Source organism: Lutjanus erythropterus, chromosome 10 (assembly GCF_056507025.1).
Source record: "Lutjanus erythropterus isolate fLutEry1 chromosome 10, fLutEry1.hap2, whole genome shotgun sequence".
Taxonomy (NCBI): Eukaryota; Metazoa; Chordata; class Actinopteri; order Lutjaniformes; family Lutjanidae; genus Lutjanus; species Lutjanus erythropterus.
In genome coordinates, this window is record NC_139326.1 from 36,047,473 (window position 1) to 36,070,199 (window position 22,727).

Genomic DNA, 22,727 nt, shown 5'->3' on the forward strand with positions numbered 1-22,727 from the left:
AAGTTCAGATACTTAAGTGCAAATTCTTTATAATAATGGTCTTTTTTGCTATGTGTAGAATACTATAAGTGTTGTCACAGGACAGCGATGCTACAAACATATGATGATCTCGTAGAATATGATGTATTACTGTAGACTAAGGTTGTCCCTGGTGACTAATTTCCCTGTCAATTAAATGCAAATTTTAATTTAGACTAGTCGACTAGTCTAACAGTAAGAAAACATTTGGAGAACAGTTAAAATTGAGCACAATTTATTCATTGATGATGTTAAACTTCGTCCGAAAAAACACTGTGTGTATTAAGATGATTATTAGTATTAAAATTTCCAAATCAGATTCTAAATGCTGGTGAAATGTGTGCCACTGTGCCCTGTGTAATACGAACACTGCACATTAACCTACAAAACATGACAACTCATTAGATGCATCAACTTTTCAGACCAAAAAGGCAGAGTGTAGTTAATGTTAGCAGTGCTAACAGCAGCAGCTGCTCTGCTTGCAGGTTAATGTACGTGTCTGTGCTGAATGTGGTCACACATTGCTTCAGTCGATTGGTTATAAATCTGTTTATTCTGTCACGGTCTACACTCAACGTCATGTCCATTTTTTTTTGTCTAAACACTGTCAAACTGCACTGGCTTTACGAGCTGTCATCTGTCTGACTTTACTGATGGGGGGCTGCTTTTTCTTTTTCCAGCTGAAAATGCCAAGCTGTGAGCGCATGACAGCGCTCTGCAGGCGCACCATTATATCAGCTGAAACGCTTCGGCTACTATGATACCGAATATCTGCAGAAGTAATTTTTCTGTTCCATATTCGTTTTTTAGCTGTATAGGAATCATGTTATGTTCATACTGCCGCTGAAATCCCCACATTTCTTGATTTTACTGCTTCATCACAAAAGCTTTTAAATAACAAAATAACAGGGGACTTTTATTGTGAAGAATTTATAGGAGGTTAAGTGTTTTTCCACCGTTTTATAGCAGCTCGACTCAAGCTGTTCTTGTTAAAAGACAAACATTTCAAGCAGGTAATGACCAGAAAAAAAAAAAAAAAAAAAAAAAAAACGCTCAATGCTGGACTGACACCCAGCATCTCATCACACCGTGGGTGTTTGTAGCAGAGTGTAAATACTTGGCGTTCTCAGTGAAAAATATTCAAAAACAGCGCATTCGTCAAAAAACACTTTAAAATGTCAGATGTATCACAAGCCACCTGCTCTCTGCTGCCACCCAGCAGTTGGTGGTGTGTAAATCAGCAGAATTCAGATAAATGTCGTTGGGCGCAGGTACTGTGCGCCCCAGTAAGCTCTTACCTCTTGTACTGAGAGAAGCGACCTGCACATGCAGGACTTATAACAAGAGTCAAACGGCAAAGAATTTGTGCCCCACATTACGTAGACAACACAGAACTTTTTATCTACATTTTATTGCAGATTATACATTTATTCACTAGATATACTAAACTATATATTTATCACCATGAGTAATTCTATTCATTAAATTGAAGCATTTTTGAAACATAAAAGAACATTTGAAGAGGCTTTAATAATGCTAGCTGTAGTCAAGTGTCTTTATGTAATTTATGGTTGATTATATTTCTTTCTTCCTCTTTTAAGTTTTTAGATGTACTGATCAGACATCTGGCTGTATGTAACTTGATTTTTTGAGCTAACCATTTTTTGTACTGACCTGTTTAGTGGTCGTTTTGGTTAATTATTCTTATTTAGTGATCATTTTATTTGATGTGATCTGTGTTTGCACAGTTCCTACTATGAAACTATGCACCTACGAATAGAAGCAAACAAAAATACACAAATGGGGGTTCAACACATCTGTGGTACAGTGTCTGATCACCACACTGCTCTGTGTGAATGTTACCGATTTTAAAAAATACCTATGTACAATACAGATTATGCTGCTGCACAAAAAAAAACAAAAAAAAAAACAAAAAAACCTGTGCTCATAACAGATCAGAGGCATTGTTAAAAACAGATTGAACAGCTTGAAGTTAATTTAAGCTTTGCTGAACAGAAATAAAAAGGTTTAACAATGCCAGCAAGTTTATAAAAAGCAATGACATTCTAAAAACAAGTTCCATAATTATAGTCTGCCAGCATTTTCAAGTGTCTGTAGTTGGCTATGTTTACATCTTTTGAAACAATGAAATGTTAGATCTGTATTTAATAGAATATTTTTGAGCCAATAATGAACAACAGTACAGTACAAAGGCATTTCAGTTAGAGGGTATTTCATGTTGTTTATGGAAATGAACAAAAATGTGTAGATGACAAAATATTCTATTAATTGAACTAATGTGTGAGTAACCGTAACACTTGTATAAATCATCAGTCAAACTTTTTTTGGAAAAAATTATTACTTTGACTGTCAGCAATATTTAGAAAATTATCATAAATGATCAATGCAAGTTTCCAAAACTCAGTCAAAAAAATACAAAGGTATATTCAGTTGACTGTGATATTACATGAAGAAGGAAAAAGCTGTAATGACAAGTGTCTGGAATGACTTCAAGTATAAAAGTCAGTAATTATTCTGTCCATCAAATGACTAATTAATGCAATCATCATTCAGGATCAAATTCATGGCTATTAAACCTGCTAACAGGCCAGCCTCCTAGTGATTAAACTGTTTTATTTTATTTCAGAATTCATAAAATATATATGTAAAAATATTTATTTTCTTTTCATGGCAGAGTCATAGTGAGCAGCCATTTCATTTTTAAAGTTGCTCAGAGTTCTCTTAATGTTAATCAAAATAAATGTTTTTAAATTATATAGTTCCTTTCTAGATTTGATTTAGAAGGGCTACGGAGTTGACATGTTATCGCTGAGACACATCTGATGGCATTATTATTTGATTAATTTGTTGAAAATTAGAGAGCTTATTGGTGCTTCAGGAGTATTTCCACCTTTTTTAAATCAGGAAGTGAGACAGGGATCCTTAATGTTATAGTTAACCCTTTTTACGCCTGATCAAATCAGGTTTTTGTAAAAATCTGACGAAATGGATGCAACTCTGGGACATAACTATAATTAAAAGATGATTACAATGGCACATTTTTAAACCTATGTTATCAGCAGGCATTGTTAGTCAGTTTTTAAATAGTTTAAAGTTGTGAATCCTTGTGTGGCACAACAGTGTTTTAATTTGAAATATTCAATGTATATAAATCATAAATTAAAATTCAATCCCTTCTGCCTCAGACAAATGTTCTAACTTTTTTGCAGTGCTGACGACATTTAGCCAAAATTTGCAATTCTCATATATTTCGTAATTTGCATAAAAAGTCCAGTTTCTGTCTTGAACACCAATAATGAATTAAAAGCCACTCAGCAGAGCGAAAAGCACAGATGCTGAGCAGGTTTCCAACTGGCAAAACTGCTGCCTCCATACAGGTTTATGTTTATTCATTGTTTGTCTGCCAGGTTTTGACAAAATATCACCCAAATGTAATTGTGTGCCGCAGATTGTGCACATCTGACAATTAATCAAGAGAATAACAATCATCTCTGTCAAAACCAACCAGATTTCAGCCAGAAATGCAAAACGTGCTGTTTTAGCCTGAAAACCCCGAGAACCTACGACTTGACTGACACTCCCCTCCCCGCACGAGAGCAGGTTATCACAGCGACTAGCATGACCAGCAGCGTGTACAGTTGTCAGATGCCATCAGCTCAACCAGGTCCAGACGCCGGGCCACGCCAGGCCATACGCACTCCCGCAGTCTCTGGAGGCGGTGCTGCCGAGTGTATTTTTAGACGGTGCCACCTTATAAGCACAGCCTGGTCGCATCACATCTGTGTAGTTTAAGTGGAGCCCTCTCCCATCGAGGCAATGTGCCCTTTTACCAGGAGCCTAAGGTCAGGCTGCAGACCCAACATAGATTTAGTGTGACACTTGAAAAAACAAACATGAAACAATGTGTGAGGCCGGCCCTGCTTTGATCACTAATGTTGTCATCCTGCTACAAAAAGCCAAAGCACACTCAACATACAGTAAGGCTGTTTCAAGTGAACATCATGTTCCCCTTTTTGAAGTCAAAAATGAAGTCATGAAATGTATTGTTAAGAGTTTCTGTGATTAAAGGAATAAAACAGGCCTTTGTTGTTGTTGTTTAATGTGCTGCAGCTGAGCCGCTAATTAGCACTAGCCTGCAAACTGACGTTAGCGATGCACTTTTATCTGCTGTATGTTTTTTCAGTAGTTCGTTTAGCAAGCTGAGGTGCAGCATAATATGTTATTGCTTGTAAGTTAAATAAGATGGAGACTTTAAAGGTCATGTAAAGCAAGAATAAATGTGTGTTCAGAGTTTGTCACATGACAGAAGCATGTGTTATTAACCACCCAGGCAAATTTGAAGGATTTAAAAAAAATCACTATGACCTGAAAATGTTTGAGCAACCAGGGCCAGAAGACGATGACAGGATGGATTTTTTTCCTCTGTGTCGGGTTGTTGGAACTGAAGTGAGCTGAAGTGAACTGCTGGTGTGTGTTTTCACATCTTCAGCAGCTATTTTGTAACTTGTGTAATGTGTTGAGAAGAAAACCCCCTGTTTTCCGTTACACCGAATTTAACAGTAGAGCCAATGTGGGTTGTTGCTCTTCAATCTGCGGCTCTCGTGTTGTGTAGCTGTCTGGCTCAGTGTGACAACCTGAGGAATGCTAGAACACTGTCATCCATCTACGTCAGGGGTGGGGCTGCTGTGGGCCAGACCCAAATGATATATCCTAATAATGGCCAAATCTCTAATAATTGAAAGATCAGAACTGTTCACTATAGGGCACTTCTACTGTTGGTCACCCACTCTGAATTGCTATGTGATGACTTGTGGGCTAATATTTTGATGCCAATGTCCTAAACTTTATTTTTTACAGTATACCATGCATGCAGCACATAGGTTGCAGCAAAAGCAGAAGAACAACATAAACAACATGGATGCCCCCTTTCAAAATAAAGGTCTAGACAGTTTAATGGTAAGCAAAATGCTATTGACTGTCTTTGCTAAGACTCCTAAGTTTTGGTATCTCCATGATGGCCTTGTGAGCTGCATGAAACCTTTCAGTGGGCTGCATCCTCTGCCCCTGCACCCTCTCTGCTACCAGGGGATGGAGAGGGAGGATGAAGGGTTAACAACACCAGTAGCGTGGCACCCCACCCCCCAACCCCCCCATCCACAAGTCTCCTACTGCATATCAGTAGGAGACTTGCGGAAAGGTCATAGAGCCATTTAAATCTTTTCCTCCTTGGGAATGTTAATTTGTTCAACACATTTCGTACAAATCAGCCATTGGTTTGGTATGTGACAGCAAAGCTCACACTGTCCAAAATAGGGTGGCCTCTATAATTGTGAAGAAGTGAAGGTTTTGATTTGACAAAGGCACTACAGGAACAATCCGGGAGTCACCAAAATACATAAGCGTTTGTATTCTGAGGAGCGTGAATATCCACAGCGAATTATGTGAAAATCTGGCCACTAGTAGTTAAGATATTCTTTAACAAACCAATTCAGGTCAGTTGGTTTTTGTCATGACATTGGTGCTAGATGAAAGGTTATGTAGTCATAATAACTACCCCCTTATTCCAGTTTTCCCCACTTTAAATTCACATTGGAAGGTTTTCTTCCTCAATCCTAAATACTTGGATATTTAATAACACTAGAAATTACATTCACACTTAATGAAAATGCAGTACAGGTTTACATCCAGTGCCAAATTTCTGTGCCAATGCGCCCTTTATGTAACAAGCGTGGAGGTCAGAGTGGTGGACGGACATGTGGTAAGTCCAGCTGTTCACATCCTGTCACTGTCACAATCTAATAGTTCTAAACCAGAACCACACCACCACTTTCCTGAGCCTTATCCACATATTTTAGTTGTCTAACCTTGACATAACCTAACCACAGTTTATTTGCTAAAACCACAATCTTTTGCTAACATTAATCAGACAATAATTGTCATCGACATTGACTGATTGATTGTCTTCTATCATGTACAGACATTGTGGAAAAGGGAAAAAGGCAATTTTATGACTTTATTAGTTAGCAGACAATGGAGAAAAGACAGCAAATGAAGAAAGACAGATGGGGGATGACATGCTCTTCTTTCATGCTGATGATAGAGTTCAACGTCCATCCAAGCCTTGAAAGAACTCCAACTACCAGTCATCAGAAATTGTTGATGCAGAAAATGAATGTGACCCATGAACGCCTGAAACTTTTCCCACATTGCAACTCTCCGGGATCCAAAGCAAATTTAATCGCAGCTGACCAAGTGACCAGTGACAGTTGGTCAGTTGGTCAGCCTTGAGGCTTTTCCACCAGCGGGACCAATATGTCCCCTCCACGACTGACCCACTTTCTGCAGAAAAGAAGTGTTAAACAGGGTATTTAAAATCCACTCTGGATATCGCCGTTTTGACTTAATTTCCCCCATCATTCACTGCTCATCTCTCAGACCCCAAAGCTGCTGCGTCTCCTCAAATGTTAATATATGCGATGTAAAGCACCGGGTGTAAAACTCAACTCATCTACATGATCCAAATACATAATAGATGACAGACAACAGAATGGGGAGGCTGCAGACAGTGAACTCTCAGAGGGAAGCCAAGCAGCTGCGGCAGAAAAGAGCGAAGGTAGTAAATCCCAACTTCACCCCCGACACCCACCCACCCCTCCGTCTCTCCACTTCTCCTGGAACAGATATTAACCCCAGGGTTGATTTAATTTGAATAGCAGCGAGGCTCAGAGGAGTTGTTCTATCTGCTCCAAACTCCTCCCATGGCTCTCACTCTTGTTTCCTGGCAGGATTCATGCGGCGAGTAACACCACCCGGAGATTCTTCATCCTACAGAGGTCCGTGTGCCTATTAGTGAGCTGATGTCGGCAGCTGATTTGTGGAACACATGCGGGGACGGAGCCTTCCCCTATGGGCAGATTTGACGGTTCCTGGCCGGGTGGATGGCATCTTGTTACGAGCAGTAAACTCGCTGTCAACAACGGGTGTCAAATAGAACGTATTGTACTGTAGTTGGATTTGGGTTTGATGGATGCCTAACAAAGATTTTTACTGTATCCCGCTGCAGTCATGGAAACAAACGTGATGGTTTTTTAGGACAGAACATCCTGGAGAAAAATCCTGAAGTTGCAGCATTTGCATTGAATTTAAGTTAGGCAAAAGGCTTTTACATTTAATGAGCTTCATTTTATTGTAGTTTTTATGGGTGTGGCTCCCTGGATACATAAACCAGTCCCTCAGTCTATGGCACTATTATAGCCCTGCCTTCATTGTCTCTAGTTATGTCAGACTTTATCCTGGGATATGTAGGCTTTAGAAAAGACTGACAAATAATCTGAATTTGCAAGCTAACCTCTGAAAGAAAATACACCCTGAGGCAAACGCAGTACATGCTGATCTATTGAGTAAGCGTAAAGACTTTATGGCATGACTCCTGACCCTTAATTGGGTTACATTCATGGAAATCAACCAACAATTAAATCATTAATATTAGTTAATATTAAGAGTTTATAGGGTAGGGATACAATAAAAAGTTATTTTTTGATTGTTATTTTGAACCAGAATCAGTGGATAGCTTGCCTTAACTTTATAACTTAACCACAAAGAAATTAAGTAATAACTGTTTCTTATTTGGGGCATATTTTGTCAGTGCACTGTTTGATTCTGAGCTTTGTCTCGATGTGTGTTTCTTGCTCCATTGTCCTCTTTATCAGTTGTTCTGATAATTTACAAAACCACTCCAGTGAAGTTCCACAGCAGCAAACCATCTCAGCAATCTGATTATGACATTTTAAAGAATAAATGTGGTGATATTCTACAGTCCATTGTCAGCAAATTCCAAAAAAAGACCCAAACCAACAATAAATGTATCCTACTATGTGTATCAAAGCCTGATACATCTTCTTCCTTTGTGCCACTGAGCCCCATTGTTGTCCAAAAATTAAAAAATTAAAATCAAGTCAGTGAGCTATTCTTTAGCATTGAGTGATATGTTCCTTCATAACACTGCAGTTTATTTTGACAAAATTCCTCTATACTGTGTATTTACTAGGGCAATAAATCACTGTTTTAGAGTGTTTCATCAAAATTAGCTACAAACTGGTGTATAGCTGTTTTAGGAAAGCACCGAGCTTTTTTTAAAAGTATGTCACGCAGGTCACGTGACATAAGCAACATGAGTAACAACATAGACTCTCTACAAAATACAAAGCGTTATAACAGGTGGGTAGAAGTATTAATGACTTGCAGAAGTGCAACAATCCTCCTTCCATCTTCCTTCACCTCCCTATCAGTTAAACACTCACGCACACACACTGCAGTGCATCCAGTGCGCTCTGTCAGCTCAGCTGATCAGTGCTCAAAAGCCAAACAAAATGGGTTAAAACTGTGAATATAGAATACAATACAGACCTACAGATGTGTACTACTACTCTGTTAAAATTAACTGTGGGGGGAAAAAAAGAGGGCGAGACCGAGATAAAAAAGCAACAGACTTAGTGTCTGGGCAGAAATCACTTTTGCATTACTTTCCAGACATGGCAACACGCTCCCCTGACAGTGATTTGTGTCAGGCTCAGTAAATCTCCCTCTCAGTCTCTTGTCCGAGAACCTAAGAAGAGTTTTTATGTCAGGTGGCAAAGAAAAGCAACAACAGTACTGCTACGGTACTGAATTAGGTCTCAAGAATCATGGAAATTCACTAGTATTTGTGTGGACTACTAAATTTTTGGTATCGTGACATCCCTACCACACACAGGGCAAGAATTTCAATAATAAAAATATAGAAAATCTCCAGCCTCTATCCTTTAAATGCGCTTTTCCTTAAGCTTCCATTTTCTGACTGAAATGCAGGATTTTACATTGAGTGTATATTAGGATGTTCCCATGTGATACCCATTATCTCTAGCTCAACTTTTACACATGATCAGCAGCTTACTGACAATAAGATGTTTTTTTAACAAAAATGGAGAACTATATGCATGGGAGGCCATTAGAAGAGAGTACACACGTGTTTTTCTTTACCAAACACAACAACAGATGATCATGTCAGTTAGTTCTCACTATAGTGACATCAGGCACTACTTCAAAACAGTTCAAAGTGACTATTGAATGTATATTGTAGTCATTTTGTACTGTGTGGTATAAAACATGCTTTATCTTTGTCTTTACTGCAGCACACACATCACATACACACAGCACAAACCCTGTATCTATATGTTTCTGCTGTCACACTCCACATCCAGAGCTTGTTCTGGCTCTGAAAAGATAAAAGTGGCTCCCAGACCTTTACATCACAGACTCATACAGAAACACTGAGCTCAGCCCTCCCCCCACACCAAGGCCTTTAGATGACACAAGCCATCAAGGTCACCTCACATGAACCAGCGTGGAACGCTCGACAGCAGCCCTTTTCCCCCATTAACTCCCCTGTTCAGTGATGCTGGAGTGTGGACAGTGATTCTGGGAAAACAACTGTATCCATGTAGAAACCAATTTCCCTGCCGTCCCTGTTAACACAGCCGCTACAAAGCAGACACAGATTCTACCTGACAGCCATACACAAAATACAAATGGCTTTGATATTGAGAGCAGTTGGTATAATAGGCCACGGAGGGAAAAATATAACTGCCTTTACCTCAGACAGTTTGCCAAGTTCAGAATGATTCTGCTTGAATATGATTTACTGTGGAGTTTAATGTGGCATGATGGTTAAACTGCTGCAGGGCTGGAAAGTACATTTACATAAATATTGCATTTGACTACAGTTTTAAGGAGACTTGTACTTTGTTTGAGTGTTTTTTCTAATTTATTTTATGCTTCTTTACACTTTTTCTTCACTTAATTCAGTGTTTGAAAAGATGATGCCAATGATCCATTGATTTGGGTTGATTGGCTTGACCCACACTACCATACATCAATCATGGCAGCAGCAGCACATGCAAATGCTCTGGTATCTCTTTCAAACTTTGGTATTTAATCCATCATTTTTTCAGCATTATTGCAACACATGTCACCCACGACAAAAATATGCCTTTAAGCATTGAAAAAAGAAGTGTGGAGCTTGGATTATAGAACAGCAGATCTTGAAACGACAATGCACACGACATCTTTCAACCACCCTGCCAGATCGGGTGGATGCAAAGCCGCAGACCACCCCAGGAGGGGCGGTGGACAGTGGACAAGAGTGAGGGGCATGGATAATACTTCATGCATAAATGCAGTTGAAGACAATGGACAGTGTTTCCCACATATAACACTTTTTATATGAAGATGTTTACCACAATATCATCACCATTTCCCAGACACAAATTTAAAAAATTCATAACAGAATTATTTTCTAGGTGGATATGTATGTATATAAATAACTGTATATATTGTTTTATTTTATTTTCTATTTTATCCTTTTAAATTCTGTCTATAATTTACTACTCTGTATATGTTGTGTGTGTATCATTGAGGACCTAAAGCTTTAATTTCATTGTGCAACCCTGTGTCGGAAAAGGATATATAAATGACCTTGATGCCTTAATATTAAAAGTAAGGACAGCTGCTCTGTTTTTTTAACCACTCTTGTGGGTATTTTCACAATGTGACATTACTAATTTTACTTAATGGGTTTTAAGTTTTTATATCAACAGTTAGCTAGCTAGTTAGCTATCATTTTGACAAAATTAGCTAATTTAAGTTGTGTCAATTTTGGTTTCTTTTCCACATAGACAAGTCAAGCACAATGTATAACTAATTAAAGGCAACAGCAAAGGAGAAAATAAACCAGGTACCATGTTTGTTCAACTGTTACTGGAGAACAGAACAAAAAGTGTCAGGACTTGTGTGCTGAAAGTGTGTCAAAATGTGTCAGGGAGCAAGCAGTAACAATGACAACTTCATGAAGATTTTCACAATAAAAGCCAAACAGAAAAGAGAGGGATTATATTCACTGAGCTGCTAGAAGACTTTTCTTGTGAAACATGTGCCAGGGAGTGTTGAGTTTCATTGACAATAGCTTCACAGCAACCCAGAAAGAGTGTAAACATCATTCTGTTAGAGTGGAGAAACTCAGAGCAGCATGAGGAAATGTTACGTTTGCATTAACCAGAGAACATTTTATCAGTAACGGCCCGGCTCTAATATAAAACTCGTCCAAATAAATGATTCAGCGACTATTTGAGACAGTACCTTTATCCAACAAACATCCCTAGCAATGGCATCCCTGTGGTCACAGTGATTAATATTATTGTCCTCTCAGTATTTTTAATATAATTCATAAAAAGAGTCTGACACTGTGTATCAAATGGTCAGGAAGCGCGTTGGAGGCAAATGAAAGCACAAACAACTGGTTCCTACAACAGTCTCATCACTCATCACTCTGATCAGATGGTTTCAGTTCGAGTGATAAAAGCCTCAGCACAATGGTGACAGGAGATAGAGTACAGCACTCGAGTGGCTGAGAGATCGCACAAAATCTAATCAAAGAAACAGCCACAGAAAGATCTTTTGTAGGAAATGTGAGGAAGGAAAAGCAGTAGAGAGAAGAAGAAGATAAGCATGGCAGAAACAGCGGAAAAGTGACAAAGAAAAAGGTAAAATGAGATAAAGATGTGAGAGGAGAACAAAGGAAAACTGAAAGGGTAGGAAATAGAAAATGGGATTACAAACAGGAAAAAAGGAAGGGGTGGAAAGAAGATGAGGAGCAGGGTTGAAAGGAACAGAGAAAGAAGGGGAGGCAAAAACAACAGAAAGGGGGAGGAGAACAATGAAACTTGGTGAGAAGGAGAGTAAAGGAAAGAAAAGGAAAAGGCAGGAAGGATGCAAATCTGATGGAGAGGAAAAGAAACAGGAATGAAAAAGGGAAGCAAGAAAAGGGGAAATAGGGGAAGAAAGAACCAGAGAGAAGGAAAGAAAAGTGAAACCAAGAATGAGCAGGAATGGGAGCACTCGAAAAACCAATGAAAGAAAGTACGTGACAGAGGAAACAGAGGGCGGACGAGGAGACGGGAACAAAAAAAGACAGGGAGGCCGAGTAAAGAGCGCTGGATTCGAGGGTAAATGTACAGTGAAACAGAAACGGAAGAGCGAGATGGGATGATGAGCTGAGGCAGCGAGGGAAAGCACCAGCATCCCTTGATGTGTCCTTATCTGGTCCAGAAGCCCAGATCTCCAGACCGATAGCTGGCAAACTCCCAGTAATCACAGCAGGGACCAGAGTCCGTCCACTCCAATCTCTCCTCACCTCCTCCATCACACTACGCCAACCCTAAACTGCACTTGAAAGGAGCTGGGAATGGAAACGGCCCTTTCACTGTGACACAAATCTCCACATGCACCATGAAATCCCAACACCTCGATGCTTATCTGAGTGTGGGCAGTGCTGCAAAGTGGATGTAAAAGCCACTTTTTGTTTTGTCTTTCCCCAACAGAGATGTAGAGGAACAAAAGTTACCCAAAACATTTATCGAACAGGGAATGACAGGACATAATTAAGGCTGTCAAACACATCATGTACTTTCAAATTTACATGACAGGGAGGGCCGGGAGGGCCGGATACCTCACAATGTGTCTTTGTTTGATGGAAGTTTGGCATCGCCTTGCATCCAGCCACAGTCGCATTGCTCATTGGTCTAGAAATGTGGCCCTGCTGTTTATCTGTCAGCTATTCTGGCACTGAGATGAGGGTGGGGGTGTAGGGGGTCACACTGGCGTTGGGGGGGGAAAGCAGCAAAATCCATTAACAATAAAGGTTTCCATATGAGACTGACAAGCCGAGGATTTATGCGCGCGTGTTTGTCAGTGATTACTGAGGCCATGGGGAGACATGGAGCGGGACGGACAACAGCATGTATCATTCACACAGGACTCACATTGTCTGTTCTGAGCTTCTTGGCAGGGCAGCCTCCATCCACAGGATGTAGCATGTAATACAGCCGCACTTTGTTGGCGTGTTTCCGACTCTGAGGAAAAGAAAAGGAAAAACAGTTGTAAGTAAAGCTGATTTAAAGTGGTAGATTCTTCTTTTGATATTGGGTGGAACCAAACATTACTAAAGTGGTTATTTAAATAGTGAGGGGGCAGGATCCAAGGGGAGGTGGTTTAGTATTGAACACACTTGCCCTCATCTGCAGGCTCCACAAATACAGTTCAGTGATGGATTGTTTGTGCATTAGAGTCAATTTGTCTCATTCACCTGTTAATGTCTTTGTGCGTTTTCCATTCTAGGCACAACCAAGGACACCATCATTACCTCCACCAAGGACCTTATCATTTCAGTGCTGTATGTTTGTTTTGCAGCACAATTATGAAAAAAAATACTGTTGTTATTTTCATTAAATCGCCCATACAGCCATCCCAGAATAGCCAGATGGCTTGTTACACAGAACCATCTGGGAAGTCGTCCTTAGAAACCGTTTGGAAAAGGGCAGGTACTTAAAAAAAACACTTGGCAGGTGATGAAGGGGATGAACCATCATCTACCATGTCTAACATGGGCTAACTTCAACCAGTCAGATCAGACTTGCCGAAGCAGGTCAGAACAAGAACAGAAACATCTTTCCCATCGCTAACCTATTCAGAAGCCGGCATTGTTTGTTCAAAACAAGTCACTTCCGTGGACGCTTGTAGCTGTCATCAGACCTAAAACCACACCCATATCTGCCAGTAGTCCCTCCTAGGATGCTAATTGGCTGCACCACTTTTGATGCGGGCACAAATGGATAGCTTGAAGCCTGGCAAGACAGATTATCACCTGATCTCACAGTGAGTGATGTAATACAAAATAACACGTAAGAGAATACTTTTTTGTTGTAACAAGCCATGTAACACATTAGTTTTGCAATTCAAGTGCTTGGTTATATTTTCAAATGGGCAGCTTGTTACAATTTTACTGTATTTTCACCACTGAAAGAGGTGCCACCACCTGCACCTGTCACTGGAGAAGACTTAGTATGAATTTTTACATTTGAGACAGAAAACAGACATATGTAGCCTACAGTCTCGGTGGTCAGTGAAATCAGTGTAGTTGCCCCCTGCTGGCCTTTAGAAAATGCAGAGACTTCCACACTGGCTTCACTTTATAGACCCGGAAGCTCCATCCACTATTTATGATACAGTCTATGCTGTCCACTCCAACTTCCTCCATCTATGGACTTTGTGGCTTTTTAATGATCTTAAGGTTCTTCCTCCTTTACTCCCAACAGACATGAGACATGAGTCACCTGAGCGTAATTTGCTGAAACGGCTCACTCTGTCACTTTGCTTGGGAGCAGAGGATGAGTTATAGTTATATTTGGCCCATAGGATGTACCTACAGTAACCTCACTGGGAGGTATCGAGGAGATATTGATGCCTGCACCAGTGCAATCCCACCATCTAAAATATCCCAAAGGAAACTTGCCTCACTATGTGACTGGGAAAATGAATAAATCTAGTCAAAGAACAGAGTAAAGTTTCCTTGCAGCTGAGAGTTTGGTGTGTTATTAACGCTCAGAGTGTATGATAACACTGGTGGAGTCGGCACCCTGTTGCTGCAGAGTATAAATACTCTCGGTAATCACCATCATGTACTAATAATATTGTGATGAAAAATTGCCATGTTGAGTGCCTCGCTTTCACAATTCACTTAACTCCCTGTTAGAATATGCTTTTAGAGGAAAAGGCCAGAGATGAGTCATATCATGGAGCTTATTTGAAAAAGCCACACAGTTTTGCAAAGACTGCACCAGAACATGGTATTTTACCTCAGGGGGGGTGTATTGGACAATACTGGGACACTTTATTTGAAGAGGTGTGCATAAGACTGTCATTACACTGAACCTTGTCATGACACCTGTCGTGAATATGAAGAAGTCTTTATGAATGACTATGACTTTTGACTGTTATTCTGTATGTTATTGCTTAAGACTTTTAAAAACAAGTTTTAACGTCTTCTAGATGCAGGTTGTTTAACAAAAAACAATCAAATGAGATTGTTCCCCATCATGCTAGTGTCATCAGCATTTAGCTAAGCCCAGCCAACTGCTGGCCAAACTGGAGACCCCAGCCAGACCAGGACCGAAAGACTAATGGTGACCAGTTTGACAGGGAATACAGCAGTATTGCTCCTGGCAACCTGGGGCTAATTCAGCTAATTAGGTGGCTAGCTCTACGGCTAACTAGCTCATGCTAACTACAGATGACAGCTGACAACAGTAAGCCTACTGAAGCAGCAAGTAAACTAGCTAAACGCCATCTGTCCATCTGCTAACTCTATACGTGAAATCACCTTGGTACTGTGCTCTTGTCATCAAACTGGCCTTATAACATTTAATGACATTGTTATAACAAGTCCAAATGGTAACATTTAAGTTGAAGACCACGAAAATATTGAAAATAATGCCATAACGAAGACTTTGACAGTAAGGCTGCAACAATTATTTGTTTAATCGATTATGAGTCAAGAATAGCTAACTATTCTGATAATCAATTGATCAGGCTGAGTCATTTTTTTATTAAAAAATGTTCAAATTCTCTGATTTCAGCTTCTTAAATGTGAATAATTATTTTCTGGTTTCTTTACTCCTCTCCGACAGCAAACTGAATATCTTTGGATTGTGGACAAAACAAGACATTTGAGGACGTCAGTTTGGACTTAAGGAAACACTGACTAATATTTTTCTGATATTTTATGGACCAAAATAGAGAAAATCATCAACAGATTAATTGATAATGAAAAGTTCGTCTGTGTGCTTCACATATTTGGAGCTATTTTTCAAGTGCCAAGATTGTGACAAGATTACTTAACTTCGATTAATAAAGAAAATGAGTCTCATATTAATCGATAATGAAAATAATCATTAGTTGCAGCCCTTACTAACAGCTTGTCCTGTGTAATGTCAAATTGTCATAACAAAAACATTTCAAATAATGTCAACTTTGGATTAAAAATGACATAATTGACCAAATTAAACTTAATGACACCAGTTATAAACACTGATAAAGATTTCTTAATGTTCATAACAAGTGTCATGACATGGTTATGATGGTGTAATGACAGTCTTATGCACACCTCTTCAAATAAAGTGTTACCAACGACACACACTCCTGTTGCAAAGACCTGGCTTATGTTTGTGCCAGGTTGAGGTCCCATTAAAAACACAGAAGACAGTCAAATGAAGTGCACACTGTCTCTCCCTGACACTGGATTGAATTGATAATTAGCGCTCGGTTCACCGAGGGTGAAGCAGGAGTCTTCTTACCAGCTGCCCATCGATCCCCCGGGATCTGATAGCACAGCCACAGCAGGGGAAAGACGGGATTTGGAAGGGCAGACAAGTTTATCTCAAAATGATTCTTCTTTACGAGCTGAAGCCTCGGATGTTGAGACGCAGAAAGAGGAGGGGAAAACCTCCTGTGATATTGTAATGGCATCGTCAGGGGAAACCGCAGATGAGGGAGAGTTTATAGTAACAAGATAGCGTCTAGTGAGGCATGTAGCAGTGTGGACAGGTGCCCGGTGCGTTACTCCATCAGGCAGAAGGACAGCCACCGGCTTCTCCTCACAAGGGCATGACAGACGAACTCATCCTGCCTGGTCGGGAGGGGGGGGGGTGAGAGTGAGGCTGAGGGAATCTATTTGTCTTGCCTGTCTGCTTTTCCTGGCAGAGATGCTGCAACCTGAGCCCTGCCGCTTCTTTGACAGAAAAAAAAATGATCCTGCTTGAAAACCATGAAGGATACGTGGCAGTTTACTCAGTACACCTTTCATTAAAACTGCCTGTGGTTTGATCAAATCCCCTTTTTAAACAAATACTCACAGAACATTTTAGCTCAAATGAACAAGATAAAAGCGTATTATACCTTTATATAAAACACCAGTCTTGTGTTTTGGGAACGTGAAGTTGTTTTATTCATATTATATTACCCTTTGAATATAACATGCTCAGTGCAAGAGCAGAGATGTTTCAAAATCAGTATAAACAGAGCAGAAGGAAAATTTAAGCATTTGAAATTCAAATTTTCTCCCCAACTTACCACTAAATAAGCGGAATAAAATAAATAACAGGATTTCTTCTTTAAACACAGGCTGAATCAACTTTGTGCTGTTCAAACTGTTTGCTCCTCTGCTAAAAATATGCTTTTTACATCTTTTTGGAGATTTTGAGAAAGAATAATGATATGGAGAAAATGGTAATTACACATTTGCCATTCATGGAGGATTGGGACGGATTTTCACATCTGTTTCCAGAATAGCTGCCACAGAGGCACTATTTGCAGCAGACTGAGCTTTGATTCACCCCCCTGAAATCATATCAGTACCTTTTTTTTAAACCTGCAATCAATTGCTCTTCTGGTGCCCAGACACATTATTTGTTATGTCACCCTAAAGTGCCTTTTATGCACTGAGGTAACATCTCTTCTGTGCAGCAGAGTGCTACTTGGGTCTCTGCAGAGCAAACACTTCCAGCTCCAAACTGGATAGAAATGTTCCACTTCACCAGCTTACAGAGGGCATTGCAGCAACTAAAACCATTGTGCACACTGGCCTTTTAAATTCTAATTATTTGCTAACTGTGTTAATTATTTATATATTATATTTTCTTCATTTATTTGCATAACTTCCTAATTACCAAGTGGCCCCAGCTGCATACGTAATTACTACTGGTTTTGCAGTTTGCACACTGCCCTGAGAAAGAGCAAATTCAACAGAGTCTGGTGGGTCTTTTAAGGACAAGCTGCTGCAAATTAAAGGAGAAGTCAGTAATATATTTACTGTAGTGCCCTGCCATGAACTGGCGACTTGTCCAGGGTGTACCCCGCCTTTCACCCAGTGTCAGCTGGGACAGGCTCCATCCTAAGGATAAGCAGTTACAGACAATGGATTGATGGATTTGTTATAGTAAATTATAAAATGATTTTGATATGTCAACAGAGATCAAGGAAACTTGCTAAACTGAAATACTTTCTTCTCTGACATCAGCGCTGTCTGTTTTTGTATGTAGCGTTCGCATTAATGCTGAATATTTGCCAAATGGGTAGGTGTCTGTTGTTTGAGTCGTAAGAAATCAGAATGGATGTTTATAACAGTTAAAATAAGCAAAATGTTAATGGAGTTTGGCAGGCAGCCACTTAACTCCAACTCCTGAGTGTTTATTTTAAGAGCAGTGAGCTTTTGTTCTCAGGATAACAGGCTTAACAGACAACTGACAGTTATAGGCGGCTGATCAACTTACAGTAAGGGACTAGTCGTCACTTGTTATTATCAACTTATGATGCTGCACGCGCCCTTACCCTCCTGCAGCGTTCCTGCAGCCTGCCTGAGCTTTCCTGAGTATAGAGAGGAGGGGTGGGGGGAAAAAACTCACTTCAACCATCAGCTGTGGATTTCAACCTATTTAATATACACAACCTCAGAGGAATTACTAATACTAACCAGGAGCGGAACTACCATATATGCAGATAATGCAGCTGCATTAGCCTCCAATCATTCACCAAATAGATACGCCCTAATATTCAAAAGACAATAAGGTGCGATGTAAAGGTGTGCTGTCACCTGTTCAGTTTTTATATGTGAGAAGATGCCCTGACAGTGATGATGTTTTAATCTGTTATGATGCTCCAACACCAGATTTTGTCAGGGAGGCTAGTTTATCACTATCTTGGCCTTGCTATTACGACTCCTCCTCTATATCACTGCGGCACATTTCACTGTTGTCGGTCATTTTTTTAGCTGCATGCTTTCACTTCTTCCAGTCACTAACATTATGTTATATTGTCTGATTGTCAGGTCCTGGTTTGATAATCTTGCATTAGGGCCCGGTGTTGACTCATTACGCCACTGCTGCTAATTGCTTTACTAAAGATGCTGCTCATTCCTGTTAGCATCTCAATATTTGAAATTACACTGTTTTACATACTATGAGGAAACCAGCAATTTTCAATTTGCAGAGTCACACAACCTGCTTCTGTCTGCGTACAATGTGTTGCTGCGTTTGTGAGGTTTGCTGCTCTACATGCCATAAAAACTCTCAAAACAACACTATTATTACTGTGGTGTGGTCTCCGTTTTCCAAGAAATGGGAGTTAAGGACAAAACAATAGCAACTTATGAATAGTTTGTTCTGTAACTGGTTCATTTGAAAATTTGATGAAAGAGCGCATTTGGAAACCCCGATGTCGTTCATGGGGGAGTTCCTGTTGTAGCTCCTGTTTCCGCCGGCAGGTCCCCTGTTGCCTCCTCCAAATGTTAAACCTGTATTATCACATACATCTTTTAAAACTGCAAAACAAGAACAAGCAGAGAACTACTGAGACATATTTGAGCTCTGTGTGCACACTAAAAGTAACTTGCATGCTTGATTTAGCCTACCACTGATTACAAGAAAGGCACTGAAACCTAGATAAGTCATATTAAATGTGGTGAGCAAACGTGGATGGTATCAAAAGTACACACTGTGGACTTTTGTGTTGAATTTACTGCTGCTTGGCAACTGATAATCAAGAAGTCAGCAGTGCAGCTCTTGAGATGGCTTGAGATGTTGGATGGAGTGTCATTAACTGTGGTAGACAAGATTAAGCTTACTGATTTGATCCTCCTTCCTTTAGCACCATCAGCAGGTTAATAACTGTGAAATGTCTCAACAAATACTGGATGGACTGACATGAAATATGGTTCAAAGGCTCATGTTCCCCTCGGGATGACTTGTAATATCTTTGGTAACCTCTTGGTTTTCATTCATGTGATCATCTGTGTGCCTTTGTGTTCACTGCTAACATGATACCTGCTAAATATTAGCATGTTTTACCTGTGCGATGTTAGCATTTAGCTCAGAGCACTCCTATGCCCATATAAAGTCTATGATTTGTTCATTTTTTAGAGGGGAAATGGCCTAAAGGGAGCACCCCTCGATGCCTCCACGCTAACACTCAAACCCCATTTATGCCTCCCAGTGGACAGTTTAATTCCTCAACAACATTACCTGCTCTACTTACTCCCTGATTACGTTGAACATCTATAGTAAAAACTGTATCTGTGGTCATGTCTCCCTGTAAAATGTTACAGAGGTGGCTTTTCAGCAGCACAGATGCCACTGAGCATCATAGAGATACAATTGCAAATCCTCATCATGTACTTCAGCACCATGGATTTATCAATACATAGTTACTGTTATTTCAAAACCATGGTCAGTCAGATAAAGAATCAATGAATCAGGCAGACTAACCTAACTAATTTAATTAAACAACTCATCTGCCCTACATTCTCTGCTATCAGGGGATGGAGGGAGTGGGTGGCAGGTTAAAGAGGGGGCTGCAGTCTGGCAATTTTTCTAACACGAGTCGATGGCATCCCCCCTCAAATCACCTATGAGCTACACAGCCTCACAAAGCCACTAGCATGACAGTAGAAAGGTTTTTGACAAAAAGAAACCCAAATTTGTTGTTCACTGTAGAGCTGAAAGTAACAGTTGTTCACTATAATGTATGAGAGAGCATCTGGAGAAGTTGGCACCAATTACCAGATTATCAATGTCGTTGCCGATTAATCCAGCGGCTCATTTTATGTTGCCCCTGAGAACTCACAAAGATTACAATTTGTGCAAAATGATTTCATGCTGTGTTATGGAAGTATGGTGTCCATAAACAACATCTCCCAGCATGCATCCTAATGCTGTTATCCAATGTAAGAATATGCGAGATACCGTCTCAGTATCTATAGCTGTTACCAGAAGAGGCAATCTAGTGAAGTAGTTGTAGACAGTAACATTGATGTCAAGTGATTTTTAAGCAAATTTATATTTTGGATTTGAAAACTTTCTTACTGTCGTTTTGAGTTTATTACTTACACTACTTTGTATATTTCATTTTTTCAATAAATTGTATAATAGTTGTGCACTTGAATGTCTGCTTGCCATTCTTTTGTTTTCAGAGCTGGTTAGCACAAAGACCAATAATACTAAAATGCAGAGACAATGATGTAATGTGATGATAAGTAGATTCATTGTACTGTGTAATCTTACATTTATAACCGGCCCTTTGAGGGCGACCATAACACTCGCTCAGGATGGAATTGAGTTTGACGCCCCTGTACTAATCGATTATATGATTAATCTTTGCAGCACTAGTGAGGCTGAATGGTTTTGAAAAACAATATATATATCTAATTCATTCATTTAGAAGTTTTCTGACACTCATTTTCCCTTAAAAAAATACTGCACCTCCTGTGATTTGAAAAAATTCGGATGGCCATATTGCAATTTCAGTAAAAATGCTGCCCTGGCACTAGTTCAGTGTGTTTGATTACCTACTATCGTGTGTGTACTTCAAGTGTGTGTTTCAAGTCTCTGCAAGTTGATTTTCATGGCATTGGGACTTAATGGACTAGAAGAAAGAGACAATGCATTCAAGACAGGACAGTGTGTTTATGGGGGGGGCTGGAGGTTTGCAAGGTATATGTAATTTAAAGTAAATGGGCCAAAACAAGCAACACATCCCAAAGAACCCAGAAAACCAAGTAACAAGTGAAGAGGAAAACAGCAGGAGACAGTGTGCAGGTATACAGCAGTGAGAAGACACACGCTGACTAATGGATGCATTCAACTGATGGGAGCCTGCAGGTTATTAGTGTAAATCTGTGTATGCTGCAGATTTACAGCTGTTCGCGTATGTTTCAGCTGATCAGTGTGTCTGAGGACTCTGATTAGAAAAATGGCCGTTGACTGGGCATGTAACTAACCTATATTGGAACAGGCCCACTGCGGGACGTGACTGTATGAGAGGGAAGCTAAGTGCACGCTTGACATAATCAGGACTGAAGAAAAATCCATACTGCATTACCACCACATCAGTGAGCTGATCAGCGCCTGTGTGGGCTCAGACGGTCCCCTCCCCAGGGCCAGGGTGGGTGGTGCACAACACGAGGGACACACACATCCAAAGACACCCAAAAGCAGACTGGCCAAATATAATCCAGCCTTGTTTCAAGTAACAAAAACTGACCCTTTCTTCACCATATATAAAAACAGATCTTCACTGATATAAATAATTTGTGGAGGCAGTGCATTGTAGTAGAAAGTGGATGAGTGCACACTCGGTCCATCTAAACAGCTGCCAGCCAGGTGCTCTTGAGCAAACAACTTGACCCCACACGGCTCCATTGTAGCTATTGAGTAGCTGCCAACAGCAGGCTGTAGGTATACTGAGCTGCTCCCACGTATCAATATATTCATCTGTATGAATGCGAGGGTGAAACCAGCAGGAGGTGAAACGCAGGAGTGAGTATGGGGGTGAATGTGTCAGGACAGAAAGATTAAAATGTATAGAGTATTTTAGAGAAACATCAGACTCTAAATCGGATTATTTGTTGTTAATATTATGAAGAACAGTTAGACATTGTGAGGATGATGTCAACAGTGTCCTGGCATTACGTGCAGGGTGACATGTGTGTTAGTCATTTTAAATGTATTTTCAACAGCTAAGATTGTCATTTAGCCTCAAAACACATTTTCAGACATTGTCATCACAGCAGTGACAGCTGCACTCTTCATCATCTGGTTCAAAACAGGTCGAATTACATCAAAAATCTGTTATTTATGACAGCCAATCAGTGCAATAGACCACTGGTTTCCAACCCAGGGTCTGGACCCCTCCACCCCAAATTCAAGCACTTTTCAAGCACGGTCAAGTTCTTCTAGTACCTTACAACTAAATTACATATTTATATACAA

At 40.1% G+C, this 22,727-nt stretch overlaps 1 protein-coding gene across 1 annotated transcript in view; it reads right to left on the reverse strand.

The window, feature by feature from the left end:
- Positions 1 to 22,727, reverse strand: part of zmat4a (zinc finger, matrin-type 4a) — a 217,107-nt gene that overhangs the window by 128,719 nt on the left and 65,661 nt on the right. Inside the window, exon 3 of the mRNA XM_084729631.1 lies at positions 12,894 to 12,983. Within this exon, the coding sequence (XP_084585757.1) occupies positions 12,894 to 12,983 (90 nt within the window). The remainder of the gene's footprint in view (positions 1 to 12,893; positions 12,984 to 22,727) is intronic.